This window comes from Capricornis sumatraensis, chromosome 1, assembly GCF_032405125.1.
Source record: "Capricornis sumatraensis isolate serow.1 chromosome 1, serow.2, whole genome shotgun sequence".
NCBI lineage: Eukaryota > Metazoa > Chordata > Mammalia > Artiodactyla > Bovidae > Capricornis > Capricornis sumatraensis.
Window position 1 is genome coordinate 48,117,360 of NC_091069.1, and position 20,413 is coordinate 48,137,772.

The window sequence follows — 20,413 nt, forward strand, 5'->3', positions numbered from 1 at the left end:
CAGTGATGGACCATGTAATACTGCATTACATGTATTATTTACTATTGAAAAAATCCATGTATAAGTGGACCCAAGTGGTTCAAATTTGCCTTCAAAGGTCAACTGTAATCGCAACATATGTAATATAAATTTGTCTCACATGCAGAATATTTTAGTGTTTAAAAAGTAAGAGCATTATATTTAAGATGAAAGATTTAGAATTTGTTAATTCATTCAAAATTATTCTTTAAAAATAACACAATTCCAATAAAAGTGTCAAAAAATTTTATTAGGGTATTGATGTAATAATTCTAAGGTTTGCCTCCATATTTTCAAACATCTCACTTGTCTACCACTAGAGAATCATTTTAGTAAACTGAAAACAAAGAGGTAGATCTTTATTTGCCATCATGGATATAAGTCCAAGATATATTACAAGATGCAAAGCCAAAAACATACAAATATAATTTAGATCAGTACAGGTAGTATTATATTATATAAGAAGAAAACATATTCATCTACAAACGCACAGAAAATATCCAGAAAAATACAGAGTAAAGTGTTAACAGTGATTTACTTCTAAAATATGATTTTGGAGAGGTTAAAAGGCAATAGAAAGCAAGATAGTTGAAAGAACTACATACACACTTAATATAATGTATATTATAATATATATATATGCATATATAAGATATATTATATATGTAAATGTATGAAATACTATATATAGTGCCTTTTATAATTAGGTTAGAAACTCAAAATTATACCCAAAATATTTTAAAAATATGAACAATGAAATGTAATTCTACTGATTATATTAAATAAAAAGTAGGAGGAAAATTAAAAGTTTAATAGAAGAGTATGTGTATTCATATATATTTATATAATATAGAAACATATATGTGAAAACATAATCCAAACATACAACACATAAACATATATGCATACTTTAATATATGTATCTGTAAGTATTTAACACTATGAGATTAACAAATCAAATATTAATAACTGTGAGTAAATAACTAATAAGATTGTGGAAGTAGGCAAAATTTTGGCAACGAAAAGTTAGTTGAATTAATGATTTGCATGCAAAAAATAAAACCATGAAACAATTAGAGGATCACAAATGAATATTTATTTAAGATTCCTGGAGATAATTTTTGTACCATACAATAAAGGCAGAAATCATAAAATAAAACATACAATAACTTAATTATGTGAAATTAATTTTCTAATTATATAACCAAAATCCCACATAACATAATTAAAAGATCAATAAAAATTGCTGAGGAAAACATCTGTGATATTTATAAAAGCTAAAAGATGAATAAATTAATTTAAAACCTATAGAAGTTAATAAAAATTGGCAAAGCAAGTTAACATAAAATACAGAAAGTAAAATATAGAAATGTCAAACAAATGTAAGGTATTACAGTATATCATTAGTAATGAAAATGATGAATCTTAAAAAATAGTACAAAATGTCTTTGATCTAAATTGTAACAGATCACCATCAATTTTTTTTTTAATTTTGGATAAGATGGATTGGAATATTAATATAAAATTACAAATATTAAATATATGTAGAAAGATATAAGTTCAAAAGTGGTCATCTTAAGTTTGTTTATTCCAAACATTTTGCAAAATTTACTGGAATAAAACTATAACCCAATATACAGTACTATACACTAACTAAAACTACACTGTAGGTGGATGCTTAATATGCTCATAATAGAGTAAATAAAACTGGCAGATTATAAACAGTTTGCTTTTATTAACTTTATGTTTGTTACAAAAATATACAAAAATTCTAGGAAAATAGTAAACCAAGTTATACATAGGTATTTTTCTTATTTTTTTGTCCTTATGTATTTTGTCATTTTGAACATAGACATAATAAGATGTTATATTAATAAAAAGTCAATCAGAAAAATTATTATAAGTGAGCTACATCAAATCTATATTATATAGTTTGAACTTTAAATAATGAAAGAAACTTATGAATTTTTCAAGATAAAAATTTATAGAGATTTTTCAAAGAAGAAAGCCAATTTTTGAAGGCTGAAAATAGTAGTAAAATTTGGGAATGTACTTATTTATTTTTCCAGTAAACTTTTATGACATTCCTCTGCTATACAAAGTATGGAATAAGACATTGAGATATAAGGTCAAACAGAAACAGTCATATGATACCTTTGCATGGATATGGGAGATTCAAAAAGGACTTGAAGATGTTAATCAAATCACAATTAAAAAGAAGTGATGGTGATGAAGAATTAAATCTTGTGGCTTGACAATATAAAAATTTTAGCAATGGCTTCCTGGGAGGATGATAAGCTGGAATAAATTGAGTGAGTAGCATTCTAGGGCTGGCTTATACAGTAATGTTATCAAAGGATAGAGCATGACCAGTAAAAGGAAAAGAAAAGAAAGCCAGAATAGAATGTGGAGGCATTCTTGGGTGGAGATTTGAGAGCAAGAGGAGTATAGGTGAGAAGAATCTGTGAAGAATCAGATTATTCAGGGTTTTTAAGGTTATGCTAAGGATCTTAGTTTTTATCCAAAAACAACAGGACTCCACTAAATTCTCTAAATAAAGGAGAACGGTATCATGATCAGCTCTTGTGTTGAAAGATCCACCTTGTATGCAGTGTAAATACAGAGAATAAATCCAATGCAGCAAGAGTTGAGCCTGCGAGAACTAAATAGGTGACAATAGTAAAGAGAGAGAAGAATGGATGGATTTGGGACATACTCAAAAAGTAATTTGTTTATGGGATGTGAGAGTGTGTACAGAGAGTCAAGGAAGATTCCTGATTCTGACATACAGAAATGGATAGCTTCATTGACAAGACATGAGCTGCCAGAAGGAAAATAGTCTTAGAAAGAAAGGCCGTGATTTGATTTGGAAATGGGTTTAAGGTACTCTTATTTGCATTGAGATGTCAAATAGGAAATTGGTATACATATGGAGAACTCAGGGAAGAGTTTAAGTAATAGAGAAGTAACATTTACTGTTAGTAAATAAATGATAATGCATGCTGTGTGTGTAAATGCTATCACTGAGAGAGAGGGAAGGAGAATATAGTGATATAAGAGGAGGTGCAAGGTAAGAGCCTTACTACTGCTGCTAAGTCACTTCAGTCCTGTCCGACTCTGTGCGACCCCATAGATGGCAGCCCACCAGGCTCCCCCGTCCCTGGGATTCTCCAGGAAGAACACTGGAGTGGGTTGCCATTTCCTTCTCCAATGCATGAAAGTGAAAAGTGAAAGTGAAGTCACTCAGTCGTGTCCGACCCTCAGCAACCCCATGGACTGCAGCCTTCCAGGCTCCTCCGTCCATGGGATTTTCCAGGCAAGAGTACTGGAGTGGGGTGCCATTGCCTTCTCCAAAGAGCCTTAAGGAAAACATAATATTCAAGTAGAGAAAGTTGAACTTATAAAAGATATGAAAAAGAAACATGCTGGAATGAAGAGGAAATAGTTTGACTATGGAATTCTGGAAAGGAAAACATTTAAAGAAGGAGGAAAAGACAGTTTTAAATATTACAGATGTCACAGTGAAGCAAAGAATTTTAAATAAAGGCATAGCATTTAGTGACAATGAAGTCAGGGGCAAATTTAGCAAGATGTCTTTTGAATAAGCTCTAATTACAGATTGTAGAAATTCTGGGGTAGAATCTTATGACCAGACTCTCTATTAAGGGGAAGACTAAGATAGGACAATAGTAGAAGAAAGTATCAGGTTAGGAGAAAATTCTGTTGTTCACTCTTGAGTGGTAAGACCAAAGCATGTTTAAAATGATCTGGGTTAGGAGTCAGCAAACTATAAAGCCTGAACCAAATCCAACCACTGCCTGCTTTTGCAAATAAGGTTTTATTGGGACACAGATGTGTTCTTCTTCTACGTATTTTCTATGGTTGCTTTCATGCTATAATGGCAAGGTTAGGTAGTTGTAACAGAACATATAGTTCATAAAGTTTAAAATATTTACTATCTGGTCCTTTCCAGAAACATTTTGCCAATCTCTTATAGATCAAAGAAATAATTTGGCTATATAAGGCAGTGAAATGTAAGATAATGGTAAGATAACATAACTTAGAATGTCTGAGAGTATTGGTGGAGGAATTCATTCAAACATAGATGATATTATACCATGGGAATTAGCACATTGATATAATTTCCTGTAGTTTGAAGGTAATTCTCAAGTTCTCTTAAAAAAATAATAAATCTGAAAACTTTCAGGAACTATGAATAAGAATACATCAACAAAACTAAAATGCAAAAAAAAAAAAGTACAACTAGAGAAATTTTACACATCATGAAGGAATTTTAAACCTTAAGGAAAAAGTACATCTAATACTTTAATGACTTTTTTATTCTGGATTATCAGAATATAGATTGAAGGAATTCACCTGCCTCATTTACAGTTTCTAGTATAGTGGTCCACAGAGATTGAACGAACAACTACATAGCTAGAGAAGATATTTAAGAAAATGCAATTATCACATAAATCATTATATATGCTACCTTTTCAATGAAATGGGTGTTTTCTAGGAAATCTATTTCAACATTCTGATTCAAGGACACAAAAAGGCAAAAAACATCTGGATAAAATTTACACCATTTTCTCAATACTATACCCCAAAAAGATACCACAAAGGCAGTTTATGGTAAATATTCTGTAAATTTAAAGGGAAATATCATGTCCATGTAATTTAACCATTTCAGAAACAGAAAAAGATAAATAATAAATGTAACAACTGATAAAGAGAGTATAATTTTGAGTTCCCTTATTAAGAGAGGTTTAAAAATTGCAGACAAAATAAAAGTAAACACAATGAGGGCTGATCTAGGAAAAATATTGTGAAAAACAATCAAAATATATTCCAGAAAGGCAAATAAATTTTAACATCAAGAAATAAAAATATATAATTCATATAATCAATAACTAAAAGGTGGGAAAACTACAGGACTTACAAAAAGGGAAAAATGAAGTTCCCAAATGTCATTAATACTTAATGTCCATCCTAATAAATGTGTATTTTACAAATGGAGCTTAAGGTATAAAAATGTGATAAAATTTTACCCAAAATAAAGTATGTTATCCACTATTGTAAACATAGCACTGAACCCAGCATTAACAGACACAATGAAGGTATATAATACATTTTTGTTGAATAAATAAGTAAATGCATAAAAATACAGGAGACAGTCTGTGTTAAAATTAGAAACAAAAGAACTTTGTTACAGATCACCATAATCATGTAGCATTATTCTAGAAGGTTTAGGAAATACAATATAGAAATACAAGTGAGAAGAAATGTAACTATTATAAAGATAACCTGTTTTTTTTTCTTTACAAAATTATTTTTGAACTACAAATTTCAAAAAAAAATAACAAATTAAGAATTTGGTCAAAATATAATAATATTATATATATATATTTTATATACATACTTAAATCATAATAAAAAGCAAGTCAGCTTGTGTTTATTGAGAATATAAGAAATAAAAAACATAAATGGAGCTCTCTGCCATTTTTTACTCCATAATATTTCTTTTTTGACAGCTTTAGATATTTCAATTATTTACAAATGAATTAATTGATTCACAGAATCTCAGTCAAAACAGTGTGTGTGTGTGTGTGTGTTCTAGAATAAAAAAAAATGAAACAGAGAAAGATGCAAAATTTTATTTCAAATGAAGCTATTGATGAATAAACAAAGCAAAAAATATATGTGGAATTTAGTATTAGAAATAAGGACATTTATTAAAGAAATATTTTAAAACTGTAAAAATATGATTTTGATATAAAATAGAGAATAAACCAATGGGAAAAGTATAGAAAACAAAAACGTGTGGAATATGAAAATTCTACATTAAAATGGTAAAACACACTGAAAAAAATAATTCTTTAGTGAATAAATAAAAATTAGGTCCATGTTTCACATGATACACTAAAGGATATTTTAAAAAATATAAAAATTGAATTTTTGAGGGGGTGATCAAAACATAGCAAATGTTTTCTTGCAAGATGGAAAGGTCTTTCTAAAAATACAAACAATGTACAAAAGGTAACAAAAACTAGTATTACTGTCGATACCATGGACTATTCATATACCATATTTCAAAATAAGAAATCCAATAACACAAAATGCACAGAAAAAAATAATTCTACAGCCTAAAGCCAAAAATGTATATTAAACACCAGAAAACTGTCAACTTGTTGGAAAAAAAAGATAAATAATGCTGGTATATATGTGGGAAAATAGCTCATGTAATTCATCTGCTAATACAAATAAGTATATATTTTTGAGAGTAATTTGGTGACATGAGCTAAGTTTAACATTTTCATTCTTTTGGCTATGTGTTTTATCTTCTAGGAATCTATCTAGATAATGAAGTCATTGAAGAAATATTAGTAACAGTAAAACAAAGCATCATGAAAGTTCAACCAAAAGGAAGGAGCAAATAGAATATGACATGTTATTAATGTGACTTCAAAAACTAGTATTTTAAAAAGTGACTCTATTCATCACAGAAAGTTAACTTTAAAGTAATAATATGTATATAAATCTATACAACAGTTTTCAATGCTAAATTAATTTTATAAATACTCACATACACATATTTGTATATGTTATTAGATGTAAATGTAGCAGAATCTCTGCATAGTGGCATTTTTTGATCATCTTTCTGCTTATTTTTTAACTAATCTCATATTTTCAACATTTTCTAAATAAAATATTCATTTATAATTAGAAAATAAAAAATAAAAATACTTCAGGTTAATCCATAAAATTATACTTGTTCATATTTCAGAATAGGATTATCTTTGTTCACTATCAATAGAATAGCAATAGTTGGACAACATTAATAAAAATGTATATTTGTTTACACACTTGATCATCATATTGCAATAAACTTTCACTAAGAAATGCAATGAGAAAGAGAGTAGATGCTATCTTCTTTCTTGGCCAATCATCCTTGCCAGTCTTCATGTTTTGGAGGAAACTTATGCACATTCTCAAGAAAGGTGTTATGCCAAAATTAAAGGGAAAATCATTGGGATCTTGATTTAAAGTCATCAGTTATCCTCTAATCATTTGAGAAAAGGTACACTATGAGGAGATAGAAAGCTCAGATAATTATGAACTTCAAAAAGCTAGAATTTTATATTTATATTTTATATCATCTTTCTTCTAAGTTTCTAGATTAGAGTCTAAGCAGTAATTCTTCAAACAAAGAAAATCTGGTTAGAATACTGTGGACCATATTCCAAGATGATAAAACTGATTGACAGCCTGGTGACTGTAGTGGGGAAAGAGATTGAGAAAGTAATTCAGGATTAATGCCTCTGTTGTCACTCTACACTCCAGGACAGAAATTACAGTGGGAACAGCTACCACTGAACTAACATTCTTAAATGTTATGTGAAAAATGGGATCCTTATTTGGCACAGGCCTAGTGCCAAAGACATGATGGGCAGCGCTACCATATGGAACTGTAGAGTCAAAGAAGTAATCAATATAGTCTGATTCAAAAGAGACTTATGATATTGTCAATTTAACCATGATGTCCTCAGGAAAAAAAAAAAAAAGTACGCCAGCAGTCTACTAAATTCTAACTTGATTTGTATAAGTAGAAGAGTACTAGGTCCAGTGAACAGAAGTCTAATGTGAACCAACATACGTGTACATAAAGCTATTTACCAAGGTGACAGTACTTTTGGGAGAGTGAAGTAATCAGACTTTTGGGGATCACTGGGGATGTCAACTCCAAAGGGACACTAACCTGGAGATCCCAAACATCAATGTGGTCTTCCAGTCAAAGTAGGGGTGGTGAAAGCAATGGAATTGTAGCTCAAGACATTTCAGAGTTGGATCCATGGGTCTGTGACCCCATTATGTAGTTACTTCCCTTATTCTAGAATATATAACTGGAAGAAACATTCGTTGACTGGAAGAATCTCCAACTTGTAATAATGCCACCTTCCCAATCACAGAGAAAACAACTTATTGTCTTTTCTAGTAATGCTAGCATTTTTCCTTGTCTGCAGGTTGCCAGTTTTTGCTAAGTGGTACTCTTTATTTTAAAGCACACAATAATATTTCATGTGAAAACTTAAATGTTTTTCATTTTAAAATATATCATAAATCATGGGAAATATGTAAGCATCTATCTATGCAAAAATAAGAGCTCATACTTTATTCAACCAAAATAAAGACTTACTATTCACATCAAAGCATTGAACATGTATGTGTGTATATGTACATACATGTATACAACTAGAGAAATATAGGGTTCATAAAATCACATATTAACTTATTCAAAAGGAATACCCTACATATTATTTGAAGAGTCCCACTTGTCATTGATAAAAACTTTGGGGAAATTAAAATTACCTCTACTTGTTATGAAAATGAATTGATGGCAATACCTGATTAGATTGAAAATTTATAAGTTGTTTCTATAACCCATTTCTTCTTTAGAGTTAATACTAAAAAATGAATTGTGAATGCTGCTTTCTTTGAAAGGTGAAAAAATGTTCAGTCAAGAGAGTATTTACAAGTCCTGAGTATTATTTAAATATTACCATGTTTGATACCCAAACTAAATTACAGCTCAGACAAGGGACTGAAAATTCAGGTTTATTATTCACTTTATTAAAATATAATCACAACACTTGTTTCTACATAAGGCTATATTATAGCCATCATTATAATTAATAATAACAATGAAAATAATATAGCCACATTGTATTTTAAATTTTTCAGTAGACAATAGGGCTTATGGCTAATAATCATTTATATTTACACTGAAAAATTTTTTATGGAATAGTTCAGAGTGGTTTTTGAATAGAAGCTCATTAATCATTTCAACAAGTTAGTTGGAAAGTTATCATCCCAGTTCAATAGATGGAAAAATTATATCACAGAAAGGTCAGATATACCTTTGCTTGTCCAATATTATAGAAGTAAACCAAATTTCTGAGACCTCTTTTTCACCCCTTTATCTAACCACTGGATCAATGTAATTTTGGTCCATGTTGTGGTTTGACCATCAACCTAAAGTATTTTAAGGCTGACCTCTCTGCTATTACTTTTACAGAGCTATAAACACAGAAGAAAATAACAATTTTTCATCTACAGGTATCATACCAAAAAAGAAGAACATAATTACTTTATATGTCTAGTATTTTCTTTTCTTAATCTTATTAGAAATATTTAACAATGGTTGGCATTAATTAAAAAAATAAATATCCAATAGTTAATAACAGTGAAATGCATCATGATCAAATTTATGCTGAAATAAACAAGCAATATTTTCAGGGCTTCATTTGCAAGTAAATGTATTTAATAGGAGTCAGTTAAAGGAAACAAGAACTCAACTTTTAATAATTCCCAGCACAGCAAATTAGATAGCCAGCAGAAAACTAAAAAAAGAAATGTTTCAGTAAACATGACTTTAGGGAGGAAGGAGAAATTGAAAAGCAAGCATATAATTTATATCCAAAGACGTTTTCTTGTTTATTTTAATAAAATCAATATAATTTCAAAGATTTATCTGATGATATTTAACTTTAAAAGAAGGCAGAAAACAGCAATTGTCATCTTTTCTAAAGAAAATATACAGTGAATATGAATTAAGCAAACTCCAGGAGATGGTGAAGGATCAGAAAACCTGGCGTGCTGCTGTCCATGGGGTTGCAAAGAATTGGACACAACTGGGCCACTGAACAATGATAAATGAATTAAGTACCACTGATTTTCCAAAATAAAACAATTTCAGGAATTTTCCCTCTTTGTCTGGTATCATTTGGTGTGCCAAGATTAGGGTTCATATGGTTTTGCTCTAACTGTAAAAGTGACCTCAAAAATGGCATCAATTCATAATATTATATATTTCTATTTTGGAATACATTTGGTTACTGAAAGTGAAAGTCACTCAGTTGTGTCTGACTCTTTGCAACCCCATGGATTACATAGTCCATAGAATTCTCCAGACCAGAATACTGGACTGGGTAGCTGTGCCCTTCTCCAGGGGATCTTCCCAACCCAGGGATCGAACCCCAGGTCTCCCACATTGCAGGCAAATTCTTTATCAGTTGAGCCACCACAGGGAAGCCCTGCTTAGTTACTGAGATTCTAAAAAAAGAGTGAGTTTTCTTAAACAAACCCATCTTTACTCATTTTAGTTTGTCTGTTTCAAATATTCAAATATATTATAAAAATCTAATGCAATTTTTTGGTTTTTATAATTCAATGAAATTCGAAGATCCTAACCACTAAAATAGTAGTTAAAATGGTAATCATAAATTTGTTTAGGAAGTTTCATTTTGAAGTTATACTTTCTTTATCTTAAAATGCTCTTTTAAAATCAAAGTGTCAAACATGTTTATTGTACCTTACTTTTTGTATACTAGAAGACTTTTAAAAAAAGAAAAGAAAAAACAAAGAAATTACCCTTCTCACTAAGTTCAGTTATTACATCTTTACCCCTAACTCTAAAGTCTGAGAATTCAATGAATATATAAATGACTGAAGCAAAGGAGAGACATGCTCTATGGATGTCCACAAATTCAGAAAACCATTACGATGCATTAAGGCAATGAAAGAAGAAACATAAAATTATTTTGATGCCATTATATTTTTTTAATATGTCCTCCAAATAATTATTTTTGAGGCAATTCAGGTGTACTGGACATGTTAGTAAAGAACGGGGCTCATTCAAAAGTATAATATAAATTAATCTACAATCTGTTTGCAATATGCATTTAAGTATTTTAAAAAAATATATATGTGAGATATATGGGTATTTAATGTCATATGGTTGTTTAAAAGCAATTATACTTCAGAGTTATTTTTCTTTATGTTTAAGAACATTATGTATATAATATTAAAAGATATTATTTTCAGATACAAACAATAATGCTAAATATCATAATCTTATTTAGTTATACGCATGTTCATTATCTGATATCCAGGCATCAGTTTTGTTTAGCTTTTGCCTTTTTGTCAAGCTTGTTAATAATTCTGGGGATGGATTTTTTTCAGAATTTTTTATATTCTCATCTTACTTAAACCTTTTATTAATGTTTATTATTTTGCCATCATTTCATTTTCAAACCTTACAAGTATTAAAATATGTAAGATCTGTCTTAAATCAAACATCTTACTTTTGAAAAAGCTTAATTTCTCTTGGTGGTTTAAGCATTACTTTTAAACTACTCAGGAGTATAAATCGTATCATTTGTACATATCGAGCAGTTTCATGTATATTAAAGCAGTTTATTAAAAAGTTAATGATTCTGATATCGAGGAAATAGTGTGCTTTTTATCAACCTTCCTTAACTGTTAAAATTTTATTTGGCTTATGGAGTGCATGAGAAAAATACCCTCACAATTTCTCTTTCATTTTAAGAATATTGAGATTTTACTAAGCTGACCCAATGAATAATGGTCCTTTTGGTACTATAAAAAGCACTTTTAATTTTTAAAACATATTCAATATCTCTTTTATGCTTTCCACTGATCAAAAGACAGAGTGATTTTTCAAAACTTTCAAAAGTGTATATCAGTGTCTGGTGATATATACTGGTGAGTGCCTGGTCTCACTTTGATTTAGTGATTCATGAAACTCTAGAGACATGAAAGTTCTGATGAGTCACCACGTACCCAATGCTAATATTTCTGAACAACTTCCAAAGCATAAAGCTATCTGTAAATGTAATTCTTGAGAACTAGGATGACTAGATTTTGCTGAATATAGGAAAGTCACAAGAAGAAAAATTCTGGAGTCATCTAAAGAATACTGGGGTGTATGAAAAGCTATACATTCCTGAGACCAGAGTCAGACTTCTCAACTTGGATTCTTAAAGAGAAACCATTTATTAAAACTTTGTTCATGAGAAGCTGCTGCTGCTGCTGCTGCTAAGTCGCTTCAGTCGTGTCCGACTCTGTGCGACCGCACAGACGTCAGCCCACCAGGCTCCCCCGTCCCTGGGATTCTCCAGGCAAGACCACTGGAGTGGGTTGCCATTTCCTTCTCCAATGCATGAAAGTGAAAAGTGAAATTAAAGTCGCTCAGTCATGTCTGACTCTTAGCGACCCCATGGACTGCAGCCTACCAGGCTCCTCCGTCCATGGGATTTTCCAGGCAAGAGTATGGGAGTGGGGTGCCATTGCCTTCTCCCCATGAGAAGCTAATACAAGCTAACTCTAGAAAAAAGAATTGAACCTTTTATTGTCAGCTTAAAAAAATCATTCCTAAATTAGCCATGTCAGGCCTTCCTGGCAGCTGTCACTCTTCACCAGTACTATCTGCAGACTTTAATAAAAAACGTATTCATGAATGAAATTTAGTTGGATCAAATTTAGAGAGTATATTTTTTAAAGTCATATTTAAATGCTTTAAAAATAACTGATTACTTGGAAGAAATTAAAATACGTATAAATATGTGTGTGTGTGCTCACATGTGTGCACATGTGTTATATATGCTCCCTTCAAGCATAAAGAAATTGTATGGCTGCTCACCTGAGCATGCCACTTTTTATTTAACTCAAGATGTTCTCTCTTTTCTCATTGACGATGATTATAAATAGCTCAGTTTTTCTTCCACATCCCATCTTGCTCTTGTGAGCCTGAGAATGATCACAAAAATTTTACAAAGTTGACTATTCTGAGGAATAATCTGAATTGAGATATACTCGAGTAGGTGAATACACTCATTCAGTGATGGTTCACAGAGAAATGAAATGACTAGCCCAAAGTTACAGCAAAATTGATAGTTTATAGTTTAAATTCTGCTTTTTCAAAAAAGAATATTAGAATATCTGGACATAAGATATGTGTAATTTTAGAGAGGATGAAACATTTATCTTAAGAAGTATTTTCCTAACAAATTCCAGTAATTATGATCCAAATTTTTGTTATTAGTATTTCATGTGTTCAGAATGGACAAGATATATTTCCTGCTCTCTATTTCTGTCTCTGAGCACATATACTTAATTTCATAATACAAACACATACATACACACACACACACACACAAGCATAAATAGACTCTTTAAATATACAAAGTATAGTTTCAATTGCAACTTTTTAATATGACACAGTATTAGTTAGCCAACAAAATTAACTTTGTTTTCTTTAGCTACATAAAAAGGGTATTAAACTCAGTGATTCTGAGCCTGTTTCACTTAGAATCCTGTTTGAATATATTATGAATTTTCGCTCCTGGAAATTCATTCAATATACTTCAAAATGTCAATTTCTACAGTGAAGAAAGAAGTTAATATTCCCCTTTAAATCAGTAGTTTTGACCTGACTTAATACATTCAATAAATATACATTATTAGAAATGGTCTACACTACCCACTGCACAGCAGTGAAAGAAATAATATAAGCCCAAAGGACAATCAACACAGTTTTATTTTAAAGAGTATAACCAAAATATTAAATATTTGGAAAATATATACCTAGTGTCATCTATATTGCCATTTTTCTAATGGCAGCACTGTTAGCATTATGGGATCATTAAACTTTATATTTCAATTACTTCTCTTTTAAAACATTCTGAAATGCAGGATCTCTCTAGAGACCACATTTATTCATGTTAAAGTTTTACTAATGTTAGCTATTTTAATTCAAAAGACAAACTCTCTTGGTTTATAGTCATGATGATTATTTGTATAAAAACCTTTGCTATTTTCTGTTGATAAAACATATTCTGGAAGAACCAGGTATTCAAAATTTTGTTCTGTATAATCTTTAAGTAAAATTTTGGTACGTGGAATGAAGTAACTTTATAATTTTGTAATCTTTTTATGCAATAAAGCTACCTATCCAAAGTTTCACAAGCTATTTTCAAAAGTAAGTATTTGCAATTTTCTCTGTCAAAGACACTAAGCTTTAGACTTCTTTGAACACATGTTGAGAACAAGTTGAATGATTCAGTTCAACCAAGCACACTGATCCACTCAAGGTATGACTGAGATGAATCTATCAGAGTTTTGCCATATGTCTTTAATTATTCATTTCTATCTACTTTATTCTTTTATAGATATAAGAAAGTTTAACTGTTTAAATTATTATAATATTCTTCAGATTCTTATATAATGTGCACTTGGACTTTTAAAATTCATAAAGAACAGAACCAAAATTATTTCATTATTTATTTTATAGATCATATGCCATATATGTGCAGTGGGTCATAGATATTATTTAAGGAAGAATGTTAATATTTTTATTTTCTTCTTAAAGAGAATAGACAAAATGAATATTTCAACCATATTTAGACTATGATAATTGATGGTAACATCAACTATGTAAGTAAAATTTTCAATTTAATGCAATTTTTTCAAGGCACTATCTCAGAAATTAGCACTTAGTGCTACGTTTTCTAGTTAAATATTTATGGCTTTATTAGGTAATTTAATGTTTTGAATAACAAAGCTTACCTCAAAAAAATATACCATAAATGTTAAGATTCTCTATTTTTCAAAGTTATTGATGTGTGAGGTTTGTCAAAACACCACCAGACCTAAACTCAAGGATCATCCACTGTCCTAAAATGCCATAAACTTGGGCAAATCACATCTCTCTCTTGGCTTCATTTTGTAGAGCAGTTTTTTCAACAAGAGAAATTTTACTCTGGGTTGATATAGAAGTACACTGAAAATTATTGTTTTCATAACACTTTCTAAGAATCTACTTTTCCTCAGTTCTTATTTCCATCTGCAACTGTAATAAACCAGGCGAGGAGGAGTGGCAGTTGCTCTGTTTCTGTGTATTTGTGTTTCAAAATAAATTAATATTCATTTCAATGTAGTTTTGTTGAACCCCATGCACTCAAAAGTGCAGTTAATGATCTCAGATGTATAGCTTACCATTTTCTACTTTAAGAGTTTGATCTATTTCACTAGGGCTACCATTTCAATTGAACATCTTCATTACAATGTTTAGTTAAATTCTTCATTACTTACTGCTGTAACACCACACCCATCTCCAACAATGTCACCACGATTTCATGACCATAAACACAACTCTACGGAACACATATAATATCAAAATGCATTTTAAAACACATTTCTAAGAAGTGGAATATGTTTTTATTTCGTTTCAATCATGGTAATGCCTGCGGTCTTTAAAGGATGGTCTCTGGGATTTAAGACCTCTGGAAAAGTTTTAGAACCACTGTTTTGAAATGCTAGCTCTTTAAGAATCTTTCCTGGTGATTCTTTTAAATAAAAATCACCATGCTAATACAAACGCAAAGAGAAAATGAAAGAATGGAACTGGATTTTAATTTTCTTTTTACATTACTAGCCTTCAGGAGGATCTCAAAATACAAGCCAAATCTAGAATAAAACAGAATGAACTTTCTTTACTAATATTCACAAATATTGTATAAATACTACCTTGCAATAAAAACATCAAGACTTGCTAGATTTTTATATAACATTTTGTATTCTCTTTAATTTTTAAGGACAATTTCTTATATAGGTTTCTCTTAGGGATTTATTATCAGGGATTACTTTTCTTATTTACAATCATATATAAGAGGAGAAAATAAATTTTGTGAAGAATAGCTTAATATTTCAAATTACACTGAGTTGGAGATAATTTCAAACTCAGTGCTTTGTCTGAAAACCTTTTCATTAGTTCTTAAGTTTGGGTTATGGAAAGATTTGGAATATATATCATAAAAGAGCAAATTACATTTTTCAACACTCATGCTGCTGCTGCTGCTAAGTCACCTCATAACTGGTATTAAAAAGGGCAAAGTCTTCAAATGCTTGTTAAAACTTTCTTTTGAGAAAGTAATCATGTAAAATTGGATAGTAAGATGACACAGAGCCAGAACTTTACCTCTCTTTACTAATTTATTCTAGTAACAAGGCCTTGGCAGTCTTACAATCTTTGCACTTTTTAATTAATTTTACCAAATAAAGAATAATTGGCATCCACCATTACTTATTACCAAGTTGGAAGTTTGTGACTATTTTTCTTCTCTAAATACATTCCTATCTATCTGTGATCTTTAAAATACACTGACTCCAAACTTATTCTCATGAAAATAGTATAACACGAAACACCTTCATTTGAGATGATTGTTACAGAAAGGGAAAATACTCAGAACCCAAATCTCTTTTTTTTTATTTATAAATATTTGCATCACTTAGTTTTGGATTAGTGTAACAAGAATGCACATTATGTCTTTGGGGATGACAACAACACTGACAAACAGTCCCTGTTATGCTTGTCATTATGTTATTGCTAAATCACCCACAATATCATGACCTGATTTTAGTTACCAGGGAAAAGCCAAAACGTGGAATTTAAGTTTCATTCTGATTACATACATATAGCCAGCACTTAAAAAACCTTTGAAAATGATCTATGTCCAATGGTTTAAAAAAAAAAAAAAAAAAGGAAAGGAAAGGAGGAAGTAAGGAAGAAAAGAAAGGAAGGAAAGGAGAAAGGAGGGAAGAAAGGCAGTAAGGAAGGAAAGAAGGGGAAAAAGACATCTTTTAGTGCCTTAATACAATTACACAATAGGCCTGACATTCTCTATGCTGGTATAATAACCAAGTGGCAAGTAACATAGAAACAGTTATCCCTGTGAGATCCCTGTTGCATGCTTTAATTAAAAGTAAAAAATATACAACAAAATCAACCCTTGGGTAAATTGCTCTTTGGTTTAAATCTTCATTACCTCCTGGAATTTTGGTAAAATCACTTTGTTTTTAAATTAAGCCAGCCCCTCCTTTACTAGATTACAGTCAAACAACAAAAAACAGACATAAATTTTAGGATGAAAAGAGTTTTGTTTGTGTGTATGTGTGTCTGTAAGTCCAACCCCTATACACAACCTGTTGAAAAAAAAAAAAAAAAAAAACAGATGCTTTAACATAGTGCTTTATTCCAACTTAATCTCATCCTTGAATGAACTTCCTTCAAGTTTCAACCATTTAAGGTAAAAGAAAAAGAGCAGTCAATTTCCTCGTGGTTGTAATTTAATTAAGTAACCTTTCACACTGAGCAAAACCCAAAAGCAAAAGGGTCATTAATCTTTCTAGTGATTAGAGACACCTCTAGAGCTTCAAACATTTACCTCTCCTTCCCCGCAGTGGAAATGCTTTTAGGAGGATCATGGTTCATACCTCACATTCCCTGGAGCCAGAGATGGTATATGTGCAGGGCCCAGATCCATTAACCGATATATCCATGGTCTCAGAGTTTGTAGGCTTGTAGTCCACATAATACTCCTGTAAAGGGGAATTCATTTGTCTCTCAGACTCTCTGGTCTTTTTCCGCCGCCTCTTCATAAGAGAGTGTTGCTGAAGTTGTTTCATGCTGGCTGGGTAGCGTTTCCAAGACACATAGATTACCAAGAGGATCATAGCCACCGAAAGAAAGAGAGCCACGCTCCCTGCAATAATTTTGTGGAATGAAACATGCTCATACTCTTGCTCTGTGCCAGGAATCTGAAACCCCGGGGAAGGGCTTGGTGTTTCAAGGGTGGACCGGCTAGGATCAGATTTCAAGGTTGTAGGTTTAGGGATAATCAGAGGCTTCTGGGGAGTTTGGGGTACCACGTGTGATTTTTCTGTGTTGACCACCTGGACTTCAGAGCAGATATTATATGTTTCCACTGCATCACTAACCTTTTCACCTTGGATGTGCTTAGGTCCTGCACATATCATGGTGCTTTCCTTATTTCCTTTGAAATTCTTAAGCCAGTAAAATAGAGGACAAATGCTTCGACTGCATTCCCACATATTCCCAGACAAAGTGATGGATACTAATGATATCCATGCATTGACAGTTTCCTGTGAGATGTTGGTAAGCTTGTTGGAATCCAAATTCAATTTTTGCAGATTGGGCAAACATTTAAATGTGCCCGGCTCAATTCCTTGGATATCATTCCCTGATAAATCCAAGTTGTGTAAGGAACTCCAAGTCCATGTCAAGCCTTGGCTAATGGAGCGAATTCTGTTCCATTGTAAGTAAATTGAACGGAGGTTGAAGAGGCGTGGAAAATGAGCAAAGTTGATCTTGGAAAACTGATTGTGCTCCAAGTGGAGCTCTTTTAACTTCAAAAGGCCAGCAAAAGCATTTCGCGACAAGCTTCGAAGACGATTATAACCCAAATCCAGAAAGTCAAGATTTCGACAGTCTTGAAAAACTCTGATTGGTACAGTCTTTAATGAGTTAGATCTCAAGTGCAAAATGATAAGTTTCCGAAGGCCTTTAAATTGTTCAGATTGCAATGTCTGAAGCTTATTGTAGGAGAGGTCCAGACTGCGGAGATTGGGAACCGGGTGAAATGTTTTATTGTGCAGATAGGTAATTTTGTTGGAGCTTAGAATTAATTCTTTCAGTCTGCGGATGCCTTGAAATGCATCTTCATCCACTGAGCTAATGTAATTATGGTCAAGATAAAGCCATATAAGCTGGTTAAGGCTGGCAAACTGATTGGATTTGAGTTTCTGAATGCTGTTGAACCTTAACGATAAGCCTTGTGACCCTCCAGAAATGTTCTCAGGAATATCTGCAAAAGCGTGAGACTCACAGTACACAATTTTGCCATCACATCTGCAGTTCTTTGGGCAAGCTCTCTGAGCCCCCGTGAGCATAACAAGCAGCAGTGTAGGAAGTAGCACTAGCACCACACGCATGCCTCTCAGCTGCGTAATTAAATGGAAACCTACAATATTAAAAAGAAGACAAATGCACATTGTAAAGCTATTAATGTAAATCACCACCAGCTTACCAATATCAGGGGCATCTCATCTAGTGTAGTAATGGAACAGTTGATTTAAGAACAATGTATTTGACACTTAAAGCCTTATTTTCTTCAATATTGCATGCTTACTATTTAGGTTTCATGCTTTCTTTCTTGATTTCCAAAGAACTAAGAACAGCTTCCTGAGTTTCAGGAGTTCATATGCATATCAACACTGGAAAACATCCATCCTATCTTATCACATAATGACAACATTTAATAACATCTATGTTTGGCTAGTCACTCTGTTGGATATCAGTATCAAAAGGAAGAATATTAAGTCTTCTGGTAACGGGAAAAATGTGACTTACTAAGCCCTATACTTCTACATCTTTCTTAGTTGAGCAAAGAGGCTGTGTTTTGGCAAAGGAGCGTCAGTAAACTGTCAAGGTAACCCAAGTTTGCCCAGCTGGAAATTGCATCCCTATTGCATAATGATGTAACCATATAGGAGCTCTGATAAAACAGCACTGGGACCAGTATACACAACAAATGAAGCATGGTATGCAGACTAGTAACTGCGGGGAGTACTGTCAACGTATTAATAAGCATATAAGCTCTCAACATTCAGGAAGAGATTCCTACTAAGGTTCTCCTATCCAGTGATCACCAGCTGAGAGTCCTAACTACTGATAGCACAGAATGCTCCAAAGTTATGATTATCAAATTTCTATTAAATATTTGCACAAAATACAAAATAATCTTGTGAAGTATTTGTTGTTTTTCTTATATACTTAACATAGTTGCTTTTCCAAATTTTGAGGATAAACAAAGAGAGAAACAGCAGACTACTAACCTCTCCCATCCCAAACTGCTCAAATTTCTCACTGACTTTTTTTCTCCCCTACCTCCATTAACTTCAGAAAATCTGCAAAGTTGCAATCTATTGGCACTGATACTGCATTTCCAAGTCATAGCATGTTAAGGGACTTCTTTTCTCTGTCAACAGTAGATTTATTATTTTTTAGTGGTGAGGAAAAAAAGTACCTTGTGCTGCAGTATTAATCTTAAATATTCATGTTTTTAAACAACAGGCAATCAGACCAATTCTTAATTTAAGAAAAGAAACTCTGTTACTCAACGAATTAATTTTTTTTTTTTTTTTTAATCTCAAACCCCATCTTGCTCTCTGTCCTCTTGCCAGCTACAGACTCATTGAAATACATTCCAGCTCTCCCAGACAGGAGAAAGGGGTGGGGGGAGGTGGGGGGAAGCCGGCCACACTTGAAAAAATAAGACTGGCAAATGACTGCTGGATATTTGGAAGCTGTGTTGAGTATTCATCCTCAAAGATAAAAACAAGCCCTTGTGCGACCTCTGATAAAGTAATGACCCCACCCCTACACACACGCAGTAAAGTGTTGACAATCTTCCTGACAGCAACCAGAAATACAAGCATGATTAATATTATCAAGAAATAGAAGCAAATATATCATTTATCTCATGCTCAATTTTCAAGCAAGGATATGCATACGGAAGAGACAGTCATAAAGATATTTCTCCAGAGTCTGTTTAAGTCCGTGTTATGCATTTACAGTTTAAAAACATAAAGGAAAATGATCTAAAAATATAATAGCAACTATAGTGAGTCAACTGGCAAACTCCAAGGCTGCCGCTTTTTGCCTGTTTTGATGTTT

At 31.9% G+C, this 20,413-nt stretch overlaps 1 protein-coding gene across 1 annotated transcript; it reads right to left on the reverse strand.

Annotated features, from left to right (window-relative positions):
* Positions 1-17,145: 17,145 nt before the first annotated feature.
* On the reverse strand, positions 17,146-18,729 carry LRRTM4 (leucine rich repeat transmembrane neuronal 4). The gene has a single exon (XM_068966790.1). It carries the CDS (start codon positions 18,727-18,729, stop codon positions 17,146-17,148), a length of 1,584 nt encoding a protein of 527 aa, XP_068822891.1.
* Between the last annotated feature and the right edge of the window lie 1,684 nt (positions 18,730-20,413).

Coding starts and splice junctions, on each gene's coding strand:
- LRRTM4 (XM_068966790.1), bottom strand. CDS start 18,729: ATGTGCATTTGTCTTCTTTTTAATATTGTAGGTTTCCATTTAATTACG.